The sequence below is a fragment of the Elgaria multicarinata genome, chromosome 5 (genome assembly GCF_023053635.1).
Source record: "Elgaria multicarinata webbii isolate HBS135686 ecotype San Diego chromosome 5, rElgMul1.1.pri, whole genome shotgun sequence".
NCBI lineage: Eukaryota > Metazoa > Chordata > Lepidosauria > Squamata > Anguidae > Elgaria > Elgaria multicarinata.
In genome coordinates, this window is record NC_086175.1 from 49884084 (window position 1) to 49903815 (window position 19732).

The 19732-nt window shown below is 38.9% G+C and overlaps 1 protein-coding gene and 1 long non-coding RNA gene across 2 annotated transcripts in view; one reads left to right on the forward strand and one right to left on the reverse strand.

Moving 5' to 3' along the window:
- LOC134398813 (uncharacterized) overlaps positions 1–19732 on the forward strand; it is a 265472-nt gene that overhangs the window by 96781 nt on the left and 148959 nt on the right. The gene's annotated exons all lie outside the window — the stretch shown is intronic.
- Positions 1–19732, reverse strand: part of LOC134398812 (E3 SUMO-protein ligase ZBED1-like) — a 126273-nt gene that overhangs the window by 95672 nt on the left and 10869 nt on the right. The window contains exon 3 of the mRNA XM_063126346.1: positions 5003–5112. Within this exon, the coding sequence (XP_062982416.1) occupies positions 5003–5112 (110 nt within the window). The remainder of the gene's footprint in view (positions 1–5002; positions 5113–19732) is intronic.

Genomic DNA, 19732 nt, shown 5'->3' on the forward strand with positions numbered 1-19732 from the left:
ACTCTACAGCAGAAGCTACTCATCTCTGAACGATGGCAAAGAGCTCAGGAATGAGCCATGTGCTCAGGAGGGCCCTTTCCTCCCTCCTCCTGTGGGACTTCTTCCCTCAGTTTCCTTACACCACAAACCATGGTAAACCAATAAGCAGGCAATGTGATGCACATGTTACAGCACTCCAACAACTAAACAAATGACCACTAGTTGTACATCAATACATTTCTATAGATTTTTTTTTTAAAAAAATCTAACATTTCAAATTTTATACCTTTAATTTTGAAAAGAAACATATACATATAGATTTTGAAATATGAAACGTTTCGGTATAAAACACCATATTCAGTCACAAACAAGAATATGCTACAATACCACTAATAAGCTGAGCCAGACCTAATCAGAAACAGACCAAGCTTCAATGAAGGAACTTAGATTAACTATCAACACTTGTATTCCATCTTGGTAAAGGTAAACACAGACCAACAGAGAAGATTTCACATTAGAGAAAAAGGGGAAAAAATACACAAATCTATGGCCTGCTTTTGACCCCTTGACCACGATGAAGAGATTTGAACTGGGCCAGCACAGTAGATGCTTGGAGTTGCTCTGGAAGCCTATAATAAACAAATTAGAACAATGTACAATTCTGTATTCCAACTGGGCATTGTGTATATTGCCCCCCTAATCTTTGCATTTAGAACAGCTTTAGTTTTCCTCTGATAGAAACTGATCAGGTATTACCATCTGGTATCATGTGCTGATTGGTTGTTCCCAAGAACAACTTCTAATCCTGCTTGGACCAGTTTTTCCTCAGTAGATGCAAGCCTCCTTTGCTCTGACAGGCTGCTATCCTGAGTTACAGACTTGAAAACCTGGCTTTGCTTTGTCTTTTCACCTCATCGACGTCATTTCTTTTATTTCATGCTGCTTTAAATTCCATTCATCCTCAAGAAAGTAAGAACATATGAAGAGCCATACTGGATCAGACCAATGGTCCATCTAGTCCAGCACTTTGTTCACACAGTGGCCAACCAGCTGTCAACCAGGAACCTACAGCAGGACACAGGTGCAACAGTACCCTACTGCCTATATCCCCCAGCAACTGGTGTATAAAGGCTTACTGCCTCTGATACTGGAGGTAGGAGAAAATCATCAGAACTAGTAGGCATTGATATAGCCTTCTCCTCCAGGAATTTATTCAACCCTCTTTTAAAGCCATCCAAACAATTTGGATGGTTCCTTCAACAGTTAAGTATTTGTTCCTCTGCATTTATTAGCTGCTTACTGTTCAAGTTCTGTTATTAATAAAGTTGAAAATTTAAATGAAAGCATGGAATGAATGTGAGTTTTGCTGCCTGGATACACATGTAGCCAACGTGGGTTAAGGCCAGAACATGCATTTCTGCCTGATTCTTTAAAACTCAGGATAGGAATGTAAGAGCTACATTAAGTAGACCCAAGGATTTGGGTTTCCCCACTGAGATCTTTTACTTTTTCCCCCTTTGAACAAGAGCACACATCCCTTCCCATGCATAATCTGCCTTAAAAAAATTACTTTGTCATGTGGCATGTGGTGGGGGAGGATGCTGTTCAAAAAATACAAGTCCAAAATTTCCTTAAGCATACTGTATTAGTTGCAACTCTGCTTTTTAGTCATGGCCCAAACATTTTTTTAAAAAAGCTCACTATACTAAGCAATGTCCCCACCAATAAGAATGTGGAAGAAGATCACACTTAGAGTAGACCCATTGAAATAAATGGACTTAAGTTAGATTAACATCGGATACAATCATAAAAGATGTACAGAAATACCATTTTTGTTTCAGGAAAAAGCGATTGCTCTGAACATATGGTTCTTTTCAGCAGCAATCAGTAATCAGATTCAAGGACTATATAAGTAGCCCTAAGATGACAAAGTAAATAATCAAATGGATGTTCTCAAAGCAACCAGAAGGCAAAAAACATATTTGGCAGCAGAGAACCTTATTACATAATGCCTATACTGTGCTAGCTGCACTGGTTACCATGTGTGTTTCTGATCCCAATTCAAAGTATTGGTTTTGACTTTTAAAGTCCTAAATGGTTTGGGACCTAGCTATTTGAAGGACTGCCTTCACCCATATCAGCCTGCCTGCACATTAAGATCAGAAAGAGAAGACCTTCCCATTTTCCCACCCCTGAGAGCAATTACGGGAGAGAGGCTTCTCCGTAGCGGCCCCACACTTTTGGAACAAACTCCTATCAGAGGTCTGCCATGCTCCTTGCAGGTTTTTAAGAAAGCCTTGAAAACATTTTACTCTACTGTTGTTGCTGCTCTAACCTGGGTTTATAACAATAAACTACTACTACTACTACTACTTACTGCTATAGCCATCATTGTTCTTGCTTATTTTTACTATTGGCTTTTATTGTTTTTAATGTGTTTTATGTTTTGTATTGCTTTTAATATTTTAAATCCTTTTATGTATTTCATTGTTGTAAACTGCCTTGTGAGGGCTTCTGCCCTGAAAGGCAGCCAAGAAATATTTTTAAATAAATAAATATTAAGTCTGACATTTCCACAAAAAAGTGCATTCTCAATTCTTTGAACCTGTTGTACAAAACAGTTTTTGCACCACATAATCAAAACAGCATGTGCACCACAATCAACAAAACCCAATCAAAAGTTTCCCTTTTTCTCAACATACCTTCCAGGACTTTTAACTAAGTGAGCAGTTCATTATCAAAATCCCACAACCTCACTCACCCTGTTCAGACAATACACTAAGCCATGGTGGTTAAGCATTTTGAGCTATCCAATATGGCTTAGCATGATGTGTGAACCATGACTTAGCATGTCATGTGAACCATTCCTAACCATGGTGTCTATATAACCATGGTTTAAACATGTTCACTAATCATTTGCTGCAAAAGGGTTAGCGGTCTAATCATGGCTTTAGTATGCTTGTTTCTTTAAGCAACCTCCTTTGGTAGAGCATAAACAATTGTATTTGGTTAACTGATAAAAAATTGTGGTCTAGTAAAGTGCTAAGGACTAAGGTGGAAAATTCTCAATAATATTAGTTCTACTATTTCAGTAACAGAGAGAATATGTGTGTGTAATTATTTGTAGCAAGAGCTTTGACAAGGATATTTGATCATAATCACATAAGGTCATCAGATGCAGATTAAATGCCACATCTTCCTTTCTAGTCTTACTGTGGTATATATAACTGGGGAAAGATAATAATAAAAAAAACATTTTATCTCCTGAAGTGCAGGCACAGCAGGGAAAGTTATATCAAAACATTAAGAAGACATGTAAAGCAATGCATTGTCTATCGGATGATTCAGCCTGCCAAGCTTAATATTACCTAGAAGGAAATGAAGAGAAATTTTGTTTACCTGAATCACTGGGACTGAAAATTTTATGACTACTGACAAACTAACCAAAACAGACATGAAACCAGGCCAGGCATTTCTTTAAAAACACAGACATATTTTAAAAACCAAAAAGAATACAAGATGCAAACAAATGATGTTTCAATTAGTATTTTAGAATTCTTATTATCTGGACTGAGCTCAAAGTTTAATTCAAAATAGTGACAAATATTCAATTTATGCTTTTCATTTTTTGTTACACATAGAGAACTTCCAACGAACCCAAAGACCAGAAAGATGCCATCTCTAACTGCCTACTCAAAATGCCCAATATTATCTTTAGTTTCTATGCCTGCAGCTGCTAAGAAGGGCATGGTACTGATGTGGAAACTAATCATGCAAGCAAGTTGAACCATACTGCATACATTAAGCCTGCCATGGAACAGATGGAACAGGGTAGGTTTTAGCATACCATGCCAGGTCATCAAGGTAACACATTAATCAAGCCTACGTGCATCACCAAGACCAGGACAGCTCTGAAGATAGTTATGGGAGGTTGCTCCACACTGAAAAGAAATCATCCAGGCTATAGAAGTCACAATATAGAGCATGTCAGCAAAGTAGTTCTATCAGAGCACAAAGAGAGGAAAGAATATTGGACGATTTCAACAGAGCAAGTGATGTGCAAAGCTTGGGAGAGAAAGTGTTGTGCAAAGCTTGAAAGGTTGGATGGGGAGACAAATTTCAATATGTAATTACCTGGAGGTATTTTAATAAGTAATGAGAGAAAAATGGAGTGGCAAAAAAGAATTCTAAGTAGTCCAGTAATTTTCCCGGAAATTATACACACACACTCAAATACTGAATCAGCTGGTCCCATGTGTCCTCCAATATATCCTTCTACAACAATGTCAATTAGTTTTATCATCAGTTCCAAAAGTACTTAGCAAACACAAGCTGTAGTTTGTTTTAACAAGGAAACTCAAGTCTGTTCCAGCCAACTGTATCTTTAACAGTGGACAATAAACACTCTACATACTGAGCATTTTTTTTCTTCCCCAAGAATCACAGAATCATAGAATAGTAGAGTTGGAAGGGACCCATAAGGCCATTGAGTCCAACCCCCTGCTCAGTGCAGGAATCCACCTTAAAGCATACCTGACAGATGGTTGTCCAGCTGCCTCTTGATTGCCTCTAGTGTGGGAGAGCCCACAACCTCCCTAGGTAATTCGTTCCATTGTCATACTGCTCTTAACAATCAGGAAACTTTTCCTGATGTCCAGATGGAATTTGGCTTCCTGTATCTTGTGCCCATTATTCCGTGTCCTGCACTCTGGGATGATCGAGAAGAGATCCTGGCCCTCCTCTGGGTGACAACCTTTCAAGTATTTGAAGAGTGCTATCATGTCTCCCCTCAATCTTCTCTTCTCAAGGCTAAATATGCCCAGTTCTTTCAGTCTCTCCTCAGAGGGCTTTGTTTATTTTAATACTATTGAGTACCCTAACCTACTTCTGAGGGATATTATAAGGCTTAAAAAACTGCTCAGAGCTCTTGGAAGAAGGAAGGATACAATTATAACTAATGTAATAAAGTGGAAGAAAAAAACATTGTTAATCAATATTTATATAAACACAGTAACAACAGTACCTATTATAACGTGCATGCCAAGTCTTGCCAAATGCTTCACAGTATGTAAACCAATACCTTCAGTGCCTCCAGTTACTATGGCAACATTCCCATTTTGAGGAGGAAAAACTGAAAAGAAAAAAGTAATTCAGGTTAAGATCTATTTTACCACAACTTAAGACATAACATTACTCATCATAACAGAACATTCAGTGAAAGCCATTTCACACTTCACATGGCAATTGTGGTTGTATAGTATTATACCATGCAACTTCCTCTTCCAGTGTAAAACCAGTGTCATCAAATATTTAATTTATCTAATTTGGCAGATGTATACACTTGCCTTTCAACCATGTTTCCAGAAAAGCTTACATAGGGCTAAAATCATAATAAAATCAGATTCCAAATCATGTAAGGATTCAAAGATAACCATAAGCATTTTTAATTGTGCTTGGAAATGGACTGGGAGCCAACAAAATTAAATAATGGCAATGGACCAGTCATGTTCTCAATGACTGGTCCATTAGTAGCCTGGTGGCTTTAGTAATTTTGATCTAACTGCAGTTTCTGGTCAGTCTTCAGACACATGCCAATAGCCAATACCAGAAGCTTTCCAGAGTATGGTTGACTATAGCCAGGCTATCCCATTTCTAGAAGGCTGCAGCTGACACCCCAGCTTAGCTGCTGAAAGACATTCTGAGTCGCAGAGGCCACTTAGGCCTCAAGTGAAAAATCTAGATATAGGAGCACCCTTGCAAACCTGACCCTTTAAGGGGAGCCCAATCTCATCCAAAACAGATTGAACATCATCTTCTCAACAAGATGAACCACTTACCCACAGAACCTTGTCAGAACTGAATTTCAGTTATTGGCCCACATCCAGCCTATTACCTATTTAAGGAACATATTCAGCACTTTTCAACACAGTATATTCAAGATGTGAAAAGAAAGTAGAATACCATTAACTTATTTAGCATATGATTCCAAATGCCCAGATGACTTCTAGTGGTTCCATGTAAACACTGAAAATCATGAGGGTCAAGATAGAACCCTATGGGGTCTCAAAGAATAAACGCCACAAAGCCAAGTACTAGTTTCCCAGCATGAATTTCCAGAATCAGCCTTCCAAAAAAGAGCAAATCTGCTGAAAATACCTTGTTTCTAACATGGAGAGCCTATTCAGAAATATACCATGTGGCTAATGGTATCTATGAAGATTTCTTCATGCCACAACTGCATGGAAGGGTAGGTCAGGTGCACATGGTTCTACCAAATCAGTCGTCTGCCACCACCCTTTGCCATATCCTATGACCCTAGGAAAGATGACTCAAGAGCCATGAGCATTGTCTGCCTGGGATGGGAAGGGGATTGCCTGCTAGAACCTTCTGACAACAGGCAGGCAGGTAGCCTGCTTCCCACTACTACTTACAGGCATAAACTGAAGAGCCCTGATAGTGAAACAAGTAGTAGGCAGGTGAGGAGAGAAAAGCCTCTCTCAGATTTGGTCAGAAATCCACACTCCAGACCTAAAAGATGTTTATTAAAGCAATATAATAACAGACAAGTAAGAAAATCATGTGAACTGCCCAAAGAGCTTTAGCTATTGGGTGGTATAACAATATAATAAATAAATAAATAAATAAACTGTATTTGAGAAAAAAACAAACTAAAACAAAACTTACTAAACTATGCTAATCTCTTTGAGGTTAAATATCCACATGGAGATTTCGTCTTGAGATGTACTGGGGATGACAAGAGCAAGTGACTGAAGACCGAAGTAACAAAAGAATAAAGAACCATTTCCCTCATTTATTAGGTCCTGCTGGGGATGGAGGACAAGAGTAGCTGCCCAACTTAGTTCACTAATGAGTTTCACCAATCCTTCTCACCTCTTTACTTGGGCTGGGAGATAAAACTAGAAACGTATTAATTAAGAGAGATGGCTTTAGTTATCTCTGGCAGACTTGATACATCATAAAGCTTCATGTTTTGTGGATTTGGAAACCCGGGAAAGGCATGTTTTATCCAAAGAGGGCTATGAATGCGATCATCCTGATAAAAGGTATTTGTAGCTTTAGAGAAAGGGACTCAGAAGGATAGTTCAGCATCACAGTATTGAAAGCTGCTGGGTGATCCCAAAGATTTAACTTCTCCTGTCCCTTCCCAGAAAGAGGTCATCTATCAGGGTGACCAAGGCAGTTTCTGTACCAAAACAAATCCTGAAGCAAAACTGAAATGGATCAAAATAATTGGTCTTATCCAAAATATAAAGAAGACACAACATGTACTGGCCAGAACTTGAACTGGTTTTACATGTTCAACCTGGTTTTAAAACAAGTTCAAGTTCTTGCTAAACCATGAGCAGAATCCAACAAGACACTTCTGCCCCAATGAATTCTTTTCCACCCTGCGAATTGCATTCTGCAAGTGGCCGCCACTGCTTGCGCAATGGGTATTTAGCGCTACTGAAGCAACCTGAAATGAACATGTTCCCCCCACGATATTTTCTGGTATTTTTCTAGGCCTTAATATCTCCACTACAAATATTTTTAGATGTTTTATATGAATCCATCAATAAATAAAATACAAATCCAATTTTAAAAACTCCAAAGATTCCAACTGACACACATTTTATTAGCAAGACCACTTGCTTTAAAATTGTGAATTGTACTGAACTCCTGGAGAAAAAAAACCCTCATCTCACTGAATAAGCAGGTGCAGACAACATAAAGCAATATAGCCTTTGAAAACGGATGAAACAAGGCAAGGGAAAACAGCTGGAAGGTATCTTTGTAATGTCAAATGAGAGCAGCCTCTTCTACCCTGAAACAATGGATAAAATGGGTTGCGTTGGACGACAGCACAAAGGATCAGAGGAACAAGGCGGTGCCATGGGGCTCCCAGCACTTTCGACATATCGGGAGAAGAATAAACGAACAAAACACAAAAGAGACTCTCCTCAAAGCAGCTCCCTGAATACACTTAAAAGACCCTGCTCCAACACTGACAAAACCATCACCTGTTGGTTGTCTACCATTTGGGTTTGCATACTCCAAGACCAAGTTAAATTCTACTTTTAGTCTTACCTCCTTACAGTCCTAGTAATACCAAAAAAAAAGTGAAGGAATCTGGTCAAAAGGACATCAGTGCCAATCTTCCTCTGCAAGTTAGGTCCATCTGCACAACACCTCCTCCCAGCCATTCATGCCATCCTGGTCACTGCATGCCACAAGCAGACGCACCAATGTGCATGATTGCCTTTGAGATTATCAAATTTTTCTCTGAAACAGCAATTGCTTAAGGCAATATTGAAGACACATTTGGAAATGAACAGGTAAGTCAGAGTATGTTTGTGGAATGGTAGAATATGTGCATTTTAATTCATCTTTGTATTAGCCTAAATTCTTGTGTGCTATTATTTCCTGATAAAGTATTACCACACAGTTTCAGGAAATCTATTTACAAGTTCCCATAGCTGAAGTAGCTTGCTCCTTTCTATGTATCTTTCTAGACAAGACTCCTCGATGCTTTAGGAGAAGCATCACTTCACAAAAACACATCCCTATTCACAATAGTTACTGTATATCTTCCCTTCATACATAGGACAAGGGCCTAGTTAAAATTAAAATAAGTTTAAAAACTAAAAAATAGTTAACACAGTATTATCCATTTATTTAGAAAGGCTACTCCATGATACTCTTACTCCATGAAAAATATAAATATATGGCAAGAAACCAATATTTTTGGTATGTTTTTCTCTTCTTGTAGACCCGTGTGCGCATCTTCTGAAGAATAGACACAGGTAAGCTTTTCATACAACCAACCACCAACAGAACAGCCATAATTGAATCATCCAGACAATATTGCCCTAGGAAGCTCTTCTATTGTGGAAAAAAATCACTATTTAGCACTTAAGCAACTAACCCAATTGTGACAGCCCCAGCAAAAACAAACCTTATGTAAGAAGGCGTTATGCTAACAGCATCGGCATCCACTGGTCAATGCTTGTAAGGTCACCACAAGGCACATTGCAAGTATTGTTCCTACCCAACAGCGTCATTTTTAATGACCCATTATGAAGCTCTTTTACTCTATCCTTGGGGCTTTAATTTAATTCTCTTTCAAAATGATGAGCTCATGCCTCCTACAATTCCCCAACCACACACACACACACACACCAAGGTTAGCCCCAGCTTAGACCTCTATCAAGGAAGAGAAATATCGCTTCATTTAGCTAGTGCTAGTAAAACACAAAGAAAATGACTTTCCACACAGGAAAGTACTTTTGTAAAGCAGGGTCCTAGGAAAGAATGAAACTACAGATTCAGATCGCCATGTTCTCATTTTGAAAAAAAAAATCTGACTATCATTCAGGTACCATAATTCATCCTAAATACAGCTTTCTTCGTGAGCTAATCATATGAAGGGAGTGCATCCTGGCCCTAGCCTTGCTTCCAGCACCCACACTTCAGAGGTGAACATCTGAGCTGGAGATCCCTGCATGCATAGGCTTCCATGGTAGTTGGAACCCTATGTGCTTGGGGCTCCAGTTCCCAGAGAAGTCTATGCATGTTGGCTTCCCTCTCTCAAAACATCCACACTCAAAGGTTGGACAGCAGAGATTGGATCAATGAAGTCACACAATCTTAAGTAATAGCGACAGTGGCAAAGCCCTGCTACCCCTGTCTACACATGCAATTAAAGCATTCTGGAGGCTCATATGTTATTGCATTTGCTCACACTTATCCCTAGCTGGACATCTCTCTCCCCTCACCTTCCGCACTGACAATGTGAATGCTTGTGACACTCTAAAGCATTATGGATATCGATGGTTCTGTTTGAAATAATATCAATACATATTTTCCCCTTTTCACACAATTTAAGCCTTTGTCAATAAGTTCGGTTGGATTTGAAAATTAAAAGGTACAGAATCTGCTAGTTCATGTGTACGCATAGTGAGGCTGCACCATCCAGGGAGCTTTGGTTATTGGGCAGTATGGAAATGAAATATTTATTAGAATTAAAATGATAATATACAAAAATCAAGATTTAAAACTTTTAAGATGGCATATAAAACCAGAATAAGTTATAGTCCAGGGAAAGCTTGTGTAAAAAGATATGTTTTCAGGAAGCATTTGAAGGATGTTACATTTTCCGCCTGCCGAACCGCACAAGGAAGGGTCTTCCAGAGGGTGGCTGCTGCTACAGAGAAGGCCCGCCATCGAGGTTCTTTGTGACAACACTCTGTTCGTCTTGGAATGACAAGCAGGACCTCCTCTGACGATCACAAATGTCGTCTGGGTGTATATGAGGGAAGGCAGTCTGCTTGATATCCTGGTCCTAAGTTGTTTAGGGCTTTATAGGATAATAAAATAAAATAATCAACCCAACAAAACCTTTTCTCCAGTCTGCACAACTGCCACCTGGCAATTCACCTGCAAACTGATCATTCCAGGCAAACAGAACCTTGGCAAACTGGAGACAGCAGCTGTTTCTCACAGACACAATTATCTTACTGGCATGGGAGCTTCATCTTTTGGTGGGGCTATGGAAGAACATTTAATATTCTTGTTTTTGCTTTGTTTTTTGCTTTTAAATAACAAGTTAAACACCTCATGGTCATTCATGATTTGCCCTCTTTCAAAACTCTCCCTTTGGTTTAATTGAAGCAGGGTTCCGCTGAATGACAGGCTTGGCTCAATATGCAATTACTATTTACTTTAGGGGAGGGGAAGAAGTATGTGGCTCCACGATAGTTTTGCTGGCTATGACAGTTCACCAATCTTGACTTGGATTTGATCATTATGGGCAATATCCAATACTGCCGCTGCACTCATTCTGTTGTGCCAGGAGGACCTACTGCTAGCAGAACAGGAAGCTAATTGCTTCCTAAATCAACCTTGGAAATGAGCCGAAACACTTGTTTACAGAACGGGATAGGTCTGAGCTCTACTGACCGGCCCTGTTCTGTAATCAAGCAATTCAGGTTGTTTCCAGTTGCATTAGGAACCACTAGCTTCCTGTTGTGCTAGCAGTGGTCCCACTGGTGCATGGGTAGCATTGGATACTGCTCACTGTTTTACCTTATCATTAATAAACCTAATGGAGACAAAAGGAGCAGAATGAGAGAAGTGTTTACTATTTGAATTGCCCTGATTAAGTAACTTTGTTATATTATTATTATTATTATTATTATTATTATTATTATTATTATTATTATTTTCCTCCAAAGAACCCTAGGCGGCATACATAATCCTCCTCCTCTCTCCTCTCTATTTTATCCTAACAACAACCCTGTGAGATAGGTTGGGCTTAGAGTCTGTGACTGGCCCAAAGTCACCCAGTGAGCTTCCATGTCCAAGTGGGGACTAGAACCGGATCTCCTGACTCCCAGTCCGACACTTTAGCCACTTCACCACACTGACTCTCATAAGTAGTAGTCACCTTGATACAAGGATCCCAAACAGCAGCACTTGGGGACAGGAGTGGAACTCTGGCATGGATTATGGCATGAACAGATAAAGTTTTAGATGTGCTATTATTACTGGGCAAAGATATTGTGTTAAGCATCCCTACCCCCTACCCATTGCTGCTTTTCTACTCGAAATCCATTTTTCCTTAGAAACAGCAGCCAGTAAGGGCTTAGTTCCCACGTGTGCAGTATGGTGTTGAAGTGTTTCTATTATTTAATTAATGTCCCACCTGCCCACCAAAACGGTACTCAGTGATAACATATAGGTTAAAAACAAAATCTTAATTAAAAACACAGCATAACTTATTAGTCTAATCACACATACATTTCTGAGAACTTAAAAGATGTCCTGCACAACCCTCTGCATGCTTACTGAGAAGTCTAATTATATTCAATGGGTTTATAGCAAAAAAAAAGCGGAGGGGAGGTGCACATAAAATTGGAACGTAATCCTTATAAGACATTAGGAAGCAAACAAACGAGCTGCTATTTACATAATCATTACAATTTTGTATCCCAATAATAAAGTATACTTTGTTGTGTTTGGTGGTGGTGATGGAGGAGGAGTAAATCATTTTTAAAGTAATCAACTTCTGAAACATCTGAGAACAATAACTCTAGGCCCAAAATTTCTGAAGGAGCTGTGCAGGAATGCAAACATGCGGCAGTGTACAAACGTAACTGGTTCATAAGTAGCAGCTACAGAATAATTTCCATCTTATTAGAACAGGAATAGCAAGTAGCTTACATGAGGGTGGAAATTTTCATATTTGCTGCCAGCTAATTCCAAATCCATTTAATGGAACAATATTCTCTAGATTAGGACTAAACAATGTAGAAGCACAGGGCAAATTCAACCTACCAAGGCAATTGCCACAGCTCTTATCATGTTCAATGGGCTCTTTCAACTAAGGAGTGTTCTGTGCTGCTCATATAACTACGTCATAGCCTTATGAACCAGGCAGATGCTAAGCTCACTGGAATGAATTCCAATTTAATTATTCAAGACTGTGAGTTCAGGTCCTTCTACAGAAGCCTACTGTAGGCTAGAAATAACTACATTTTATAAGATGTAACTTAGCATTGTTATGCTTGATATAGATTATCCACAGTGGTACCAAGGTACAAATGACTTTAGGTTTGTGTTAACTCTCATGAACTTTTACCACAGTTGATGGTCCACTCACTCCAGCTTGTGCTATTTTCACCATAGCAGATGGCCCAGTGGCACTCTGCCTTGAGTAACATTTTTCTTGGTAGAAGAGTGGGACACAAATCAAATCAATCAATAAAAAGGCTTTATCTTCATTTGATCTTGCAGGCAAAAAAAAAATTATTTGCTCCCGTCACACCACCAACTGCCTCTACCTAAAAAACAGTAAAGTTAAGAGATATACCAGGCCTTTTCAGACAACATGCTAAGCCATGGTTAGGCAACTCCCCTTTTGCAGCAAATACTGACCCTGTTCAGATGACACACTAAGCTATGGTGATTAAGCATTTTGAACTAAACATTATGGCTTAGCATATCGTGTAAACCATGAGTTAAGTGTGTCATGTGAACCATTCCTAACTATGGTGGCTACATAACCACAATGTAAACATGCTAACTATCCATTTGCTGCAAAAGGGTTAACGGCCTAACCATGGTTTAGTGTGTTGTCAGAACAAGCCCGGTTAGTGAGCATGTTTAAAACGTGCTTATGTAGCCACCATGGTTAGGAACAGTTCACACGAAGTCACAGATCGCACGTCATGCTAAGTCATAAAGTTTAGCTCAAAATGCTTAACCACCGTGGTTTAGCTTGTCGTCAAAATAGGGTCAGCGTATTTTTTTAGCTTTTCCTTTGTGTAAGACAACGGTGCAGAACCTCAAACCTGGGGGCCAAATCCAGCCCTCTGGAGTTCCCCAGATGACCATACTCTCTGCACCTGCCCCCCTTTACCCCAATCACCGATTGTTAGGTAGTTTCCCAAATTTTGCATGTACACACATACACAATTCTAAAAGGTTGACATGTTTTTCCTAAGGCTGTAATGGCAGTAAGAGCTTTAAGCTAAAATATGCTGGGGGTGGGGTTGTATTTTGGTCCCACCCCATTCTGCACCTCTTGTGTAAGCCAACAGGAGGGCTTTGGCAAAGAATTCTACAGAAACTTGATAGCTGGCTTTTGGATCCACATTTCTGTAGCGCATATTAACACCATATAGAAATTACACACCAAATACCCAAGGCACAGACATTTAGCCAAGTATTACTGGAATTTGTTCTAACGGTCATTGAACAAGAATTCAGGGAATGCATCTGACTCACCAGCACTGGACCTAGTAATAAAGAGCAGATACCAGAACAGAATATGAACTTCACCATAGTAAGTCATATTAGTTTAAACGCTGGTTCCAGGCCAACCTTTTGAAGCCTTTCATTAAATACAGGAGTTCTAGATATTAAGATGTTATGGCCACTCTTGAATGCACAGTATTTTGGTTAATATAGAATGCTACCTCTGTTTCTATTCAGGCACTGAATCTAGTTACTTTTAATAGTGAGGCTTAACAAACTGTCAAGTTCTTTTTAAATGACCATATATCTTAGAAGTTGGGGGGGGGGTGGATTATGCCATTGATCCTATCAGTAACTAGTGTTTCTTCAGGTATGCAATGGTGGTAGGGTTGAAATGGGAATGCTTCCAAAACTCAGTGGTCAGTGATGTGCTGCTTGTTTGAGCGCAAGGGGAAGAAGAAGTGCAGAAAACAATTGTTCTCTTTGTGTTGTTGTTTTTCTAGTTGACTGGATCTAAAAGTCTCCTTTTCTTCTCAGTTTTCTCCCAGGTCCCAGCTGACTGAGAAAAAGAAAACAGCAGTAAACTGTGTTCCATGTACTTCTGGTAGTTTAGTTTCTCATGTCAGACAGAGGCTTCCTAGCCAGTGCTCAGGTTGATAGGTGGAGTATTCACCTACTTCCTAGGGAGTTCTGCTGGCAACCACTAATTACAATCACCTTGCTGGATCACATTCAACTGCATTCTACCCAACAAGAGACTATTTTCCAGTAGAGCGGGTGAGATCGGGCGGCGCGCGGCACGATCTCACCCGCCCTCCCCCGTGCCACCCACCCTGCCATCCTTCGCCCCCCCCCCCCCGGTAAAAATAACCAAAACAACCAGTCCGATGTCTTCAGGCCGCACCCGGCCCCTTTAAAAAAAAAAAATGGCGGACGCCGCAGGGACGCAACATCCCTGCGCGTCCGACGGGTGGTAGCCTGGGGGAGGCGCGCTAACGTTAGCGCGCCTCGGCCCCACCTCCGTGCCGGCGTAAGCCGGCAGGTCTAGTAAGGCCCTAGGTGTAAATGTATGTATTTGAAGATGAAATTGTTCAATAGATATATGTGTATTCCAGTGTACTTTATAGAATCAGTGAACTTGAAGAACATACTGGGTTTTTTTCAACATTTAAGTTATGAACACAACTTGTGCCAGTTTATTAAACAGTCCAAGCATAAAACATTAAATAATCACACACAACAGTTAAGATATTCAGTGGGTTTTAGATCACTGAAACATGGCATTTCAACCATCAACAATTGTAATTTGGATAGCAAAACTTTTGAAACCCAGAAATGCATTGCAATGGCACCAAGTGGAACTTATCCAGGATAAAATGTTTTTAACACAGGAAATTTCAGTAAGAACATGAAGGTGATACAAGGTTTTCAATTATCAGAACTAGAGACAGTCTGTTATTTCAATGGAGTGGTACAATCCAGATAACACTGCTCATGTGCATCTTCTATTTGTGTCCAAAGAGCTTACTTTCACAAAAGCTTGACAGAAATATAGAATGGTTCTACAACAGTAGTGGATGAAATCATACAAATGACCTTCCATCTGTGCAACAGGATTTCCCCCTCCTCTCCTCCAAAAACCTGCTCCAGAGGGTCTCCTAACATTCCCCAACAAATTTTAAGGGCACATGGGTGTGCCGGTGAGAGGAGAAATCACACTTCTCCCCTTTATGTTGACTGATACAATTCTATAATGGGGGCGGGGGGTAATTAGATACAACTCAAAGTTTGGTCAAAGTGGTAAATGATGAGTTCTATAGTAGGTTTGAACTACAATTCATTGATCAACTCCATATTCATATATGCTTTAAGGTAATCTAATGCTCTTTTAGATTCCTTTATGTACATTTATTTTTTTCAAAATTATTCTTGTAGCTAGAAGATATAAGGGGGATAGAGTAGTCTTACTGCTTATATTAATTTTCCAGATATATTCCATCAGCATGTGTTCATACCCATTTTAGCTATATGGTCACTACAATACTCTAGTTTCAGTTTGTATTATTAGATTACCTTATGCCCCTTCTAAGATTTACAGCACAACCAAATAGGATTAAATGCTACTGGCAAAGTCCATTCTGGGCAATGAAATTGAATTGTTGCCTGAACAAATGGGAACGCAGAAAGAAAAAGGAACTTTGAAAAGAGAGTGGTTGTGAGAAAGCTGAAAAGGAGATGAGAAGAAAAAAGCAAGGAAGACAAGACAAAACTACCTCTGGAAGTAGAAATAAGTCAGTTGACAATTTACAACTTTGGAAATACAATTTTTGAAGAGCCAAAGTTCAGAAGGAATGCACTTGATTTGTATGTAGAAGGTCTCAGGTTCCACCATCTGTCTCGGACAGCAAGCCTGGATTTTGACTGACAGCACTTCTTTAGTGAAGACAGTGTAGACTATATGGACCAGTAGTCAGTGTATGCATTTCCTATCTTTCAATGAGACCTAGTGCCATCTGCAAAGGACATTGAACTGTTGTGAAAGGCAAACATCTGCATTCAGACACAAGGTCTGACCAGTTTCAATGCCTGGGCCAGAATACAAGATATGGAAATGGCATCGCCAAAGATATTTAATCTTATTTTAGTTGTTGAAGACAACTGTATTGTTGCAATACAGAGAAGTTGATCCTTTGGTTGCATTCGATATTTATTCCACTACAATAGCATAACCTGTAATTTGTGCTTGAGTTTCAGCTGGAGGTTGCATGGTTGCAGGAATTTAAGTTTCAGACCAGATCAATACCACTATTTCATCATGCACTTCCTTAGTGCCTTTAGCTACTTAAGATTCCACCGAGGATCACAAAAAGGTAAGCTTAGTACAGGTTAGATACAGTTTCAACGTATTGCTTTTGCTTATGTTATAGAAACCATGCTCCATAATGAGCCTCACCAGGCATATTTAAAAATATCTACACTATGACTGCATATTCAGCAGACAGCCAGAAATCAGTTCTACTGATTTGAGCTGTATATGGTTGTTGCATAAGGAAGTTTTCACTGCCTCTGTGCCCATATGAGCAAAGACAAAGAGAAAAGGGTGTTTTGATAGGGTGCTTTAAGGTGAATGCCTTATTTCTGTATTGACCAAACTTACTTCATATACAAAGTGAGGTAAGCCGATATATATGTGCATGAGTGTATATGTCAGTGAGGTAACTGGATATGTGTGTGTGTGCGCGCGCGCGCATATAGAGCTCCTCTGCCCTTTCTATGCAGTCTTTTGGCAAAAACGGGCTCTGGAAAACACTAGTATGTAGTCTATAGTGGCCATTGAGCCTTAAAAATCAATGGTTCATGGGAACTCTCTAAAAATTTATTTATTTATATATTTATTAATTACATTTCTATACCGCCCAATAGCCGGAGCTCTCTGGGCGGTTCACAAAAATAGAAACATATGTCTCTGCCTAATAAAGTGAGAATTGGTGGTAAAGTATGTTCTCAATGTGTTCAACTGAAGCAACCATGGCCTGAATGTCTAGCAGAGGAACACCGTATATTGGAACTTCAAAACAAGCATACTTTTTCAAAGTATCTCAGAAGGCTTCCTCTACAAATAACTGAAATGCAAACTCTTGTGATCTCATGTGAATAAATTTAATCTATTGTGCTGGAGTCCCAACAAATTTTGTGATACTGAACTGGCACAGAAACCTATAAATTCCATCTTACCCAAATAGCCTAGCACAATAAGAACTAGTACAAATTTGTGCAACTGTTTATCAAGAAAAAATTAATTAACCATAGAACCAAGAATCAGGAATGGATTCACATCATACAGCACAGTGTTGCTAACACATGCCACAAAAGAAATGCCTGTGGATAATGTCATTGTCACATTAAATCAGCACTTAAGATTGATTCTATTCAGCAAAAGTGAGCATTCAAACCATTTCCAACTTGATGAACAATAAAATAAAATACAACTTAAAGAAATTAAAAACATACAAAATTAAGATTATGAAGCATCCATCTGCATTACAGACATACTAGCATCCCGCAAATAAACCATAGGATTTAAATTGATTTTTAATGGAATGCTTTGTAAGACATGCGAAGCAACTATCACCTCACTAATAGTGAAAAAGAACAAGACTTAATTTAGACATAACATTAACCTATGTTTATGGAAATGAGCCATAGTGAGCCTTTTTGCATTCCTCCATCCCTCTCCTTCACAGCTGAGAAAAGATTGAAAGCTTCCACTCTCTGCTTTGAATAAACCAGTGTCATATTACATCTGAACTCGGCAAACTGTGGTTCACTTGAACTAGAGTTAGAAAACAAAAACAGAATCTGAAACCACTAGCCACAGTCAGAATAGTTTCGGCTATGGGGCGGTATATAAATTTAATAAATAATAATAGCTTTGGCTATTGGGTTATGTAAATAAATAAATAAAACAAACTACTGCTTCCTCAGTTCAGACATAGTGAAACTGATTTATTCAAAACTAAAAGTGTGAAGCTTTAGAACGCTTCCTGTTATGGATGGAGGATTTCATGAACCAAGGCTTATTGTGGATCATTCTGATGAGGCTAAACATGATACAGCATTATGTCTGAATCAGGCAGTACATAGGCATGGAGGGAGCTACTGTTAAAGCTGAACATGAAACACCAAAATATTTGGAAAATCTTTCTAGAATTTCAGTTGGAAGAATTACTGAAGAGGGTGTTTAATATGGTGTTTCTGGCATTTCTAGTGGGGTCGGGAGGTAATACCCATTGCTCCAAGTCTGAATTCAAATAGCTTAACAGAATTAAAACTTGCTTCATCTCTAGAATAAAGCGTTCATAAAAAAAGAAGAAAAAGTCCAAAATAGAAGCCTATCATTTCATGAAGTATATAGTCTATATTGTCTATTAAGGGGTATATTACTGTGCAGCAAAGAAATACACATTCTTAAGCCCACTGAAACCACTTAGTCCAAGCATGTTGAATTCTGTATTGAATTGTGACCAATATTAAGTTTGGCAACTCAGTATGCTAATTGACTTGGGGGGAAAGTGAGGTAAAGAATCAAATCTTCTCTCAGTCCTGCATATTTGCACTTCAGTGGATACTGGAGTATTTTACTTGTGATGGCTGAATAATATCTGTTTACAAATGCACAAATTCATGTTTTGTAATGTTATACTGTGGCAGTCTTAGCACTAACCCACCAATTCAATTTAGGTATTTATTTGCTGGTATAGCAAATCCTAAGAGTCTCTTTAAGTTGCCTTCTCTGTCAAAGTCATGTGGTGAAGCCCTGCTCTGGAACATGCATCAGGAGTCTTGTATATCTATCAAGGCAAAAAAAGAAATAAAAGATGCCAACACTGCTACTGACACATTATAAGCCACATGCTTTTATAAATACAGAAATTAATATGTTGTAAAAAGTAACATGTGAGGCAGCCCATTCAAATTAGGTCCTTTATATAATAATCTCTGATGATGATCTGACTTGTAAAAAGCTATAAATGTTTAAATAAATGGGGGGGATCAAAGGTTTTAAAACAATAAAACCCTACATCAAACAGGCTTTGTGAGTGACTATTAAGCTTCACCATTCAGGGGTTTGATTCACGTATTCTCTATAGCAGATGAGATGCTGAGCAACTGATTAGAAGTTACTTTTACTTACATGTAAAACCTTACAATTCTCATGGCCATTTCAGCATTTTAGAGTCACAACTCACATTCATGATCTAAGACAGCACCACACATACACGTATATTATACATATATATAAAACAAGGCTATGTCACCACCATTCACTATTTGCAGCATTCTTGTTATAAGAAATTATTATTTTTTGTAGTAAGACAGACATCCTTTCTCTGAAAATATACCATTAAGTGTTCATTCTATATGAAGCCACTGTCCCGCATATTGAAGAAATTGCTATTTACATTTGCTGTGTCATTTAAATTAATTACATGCT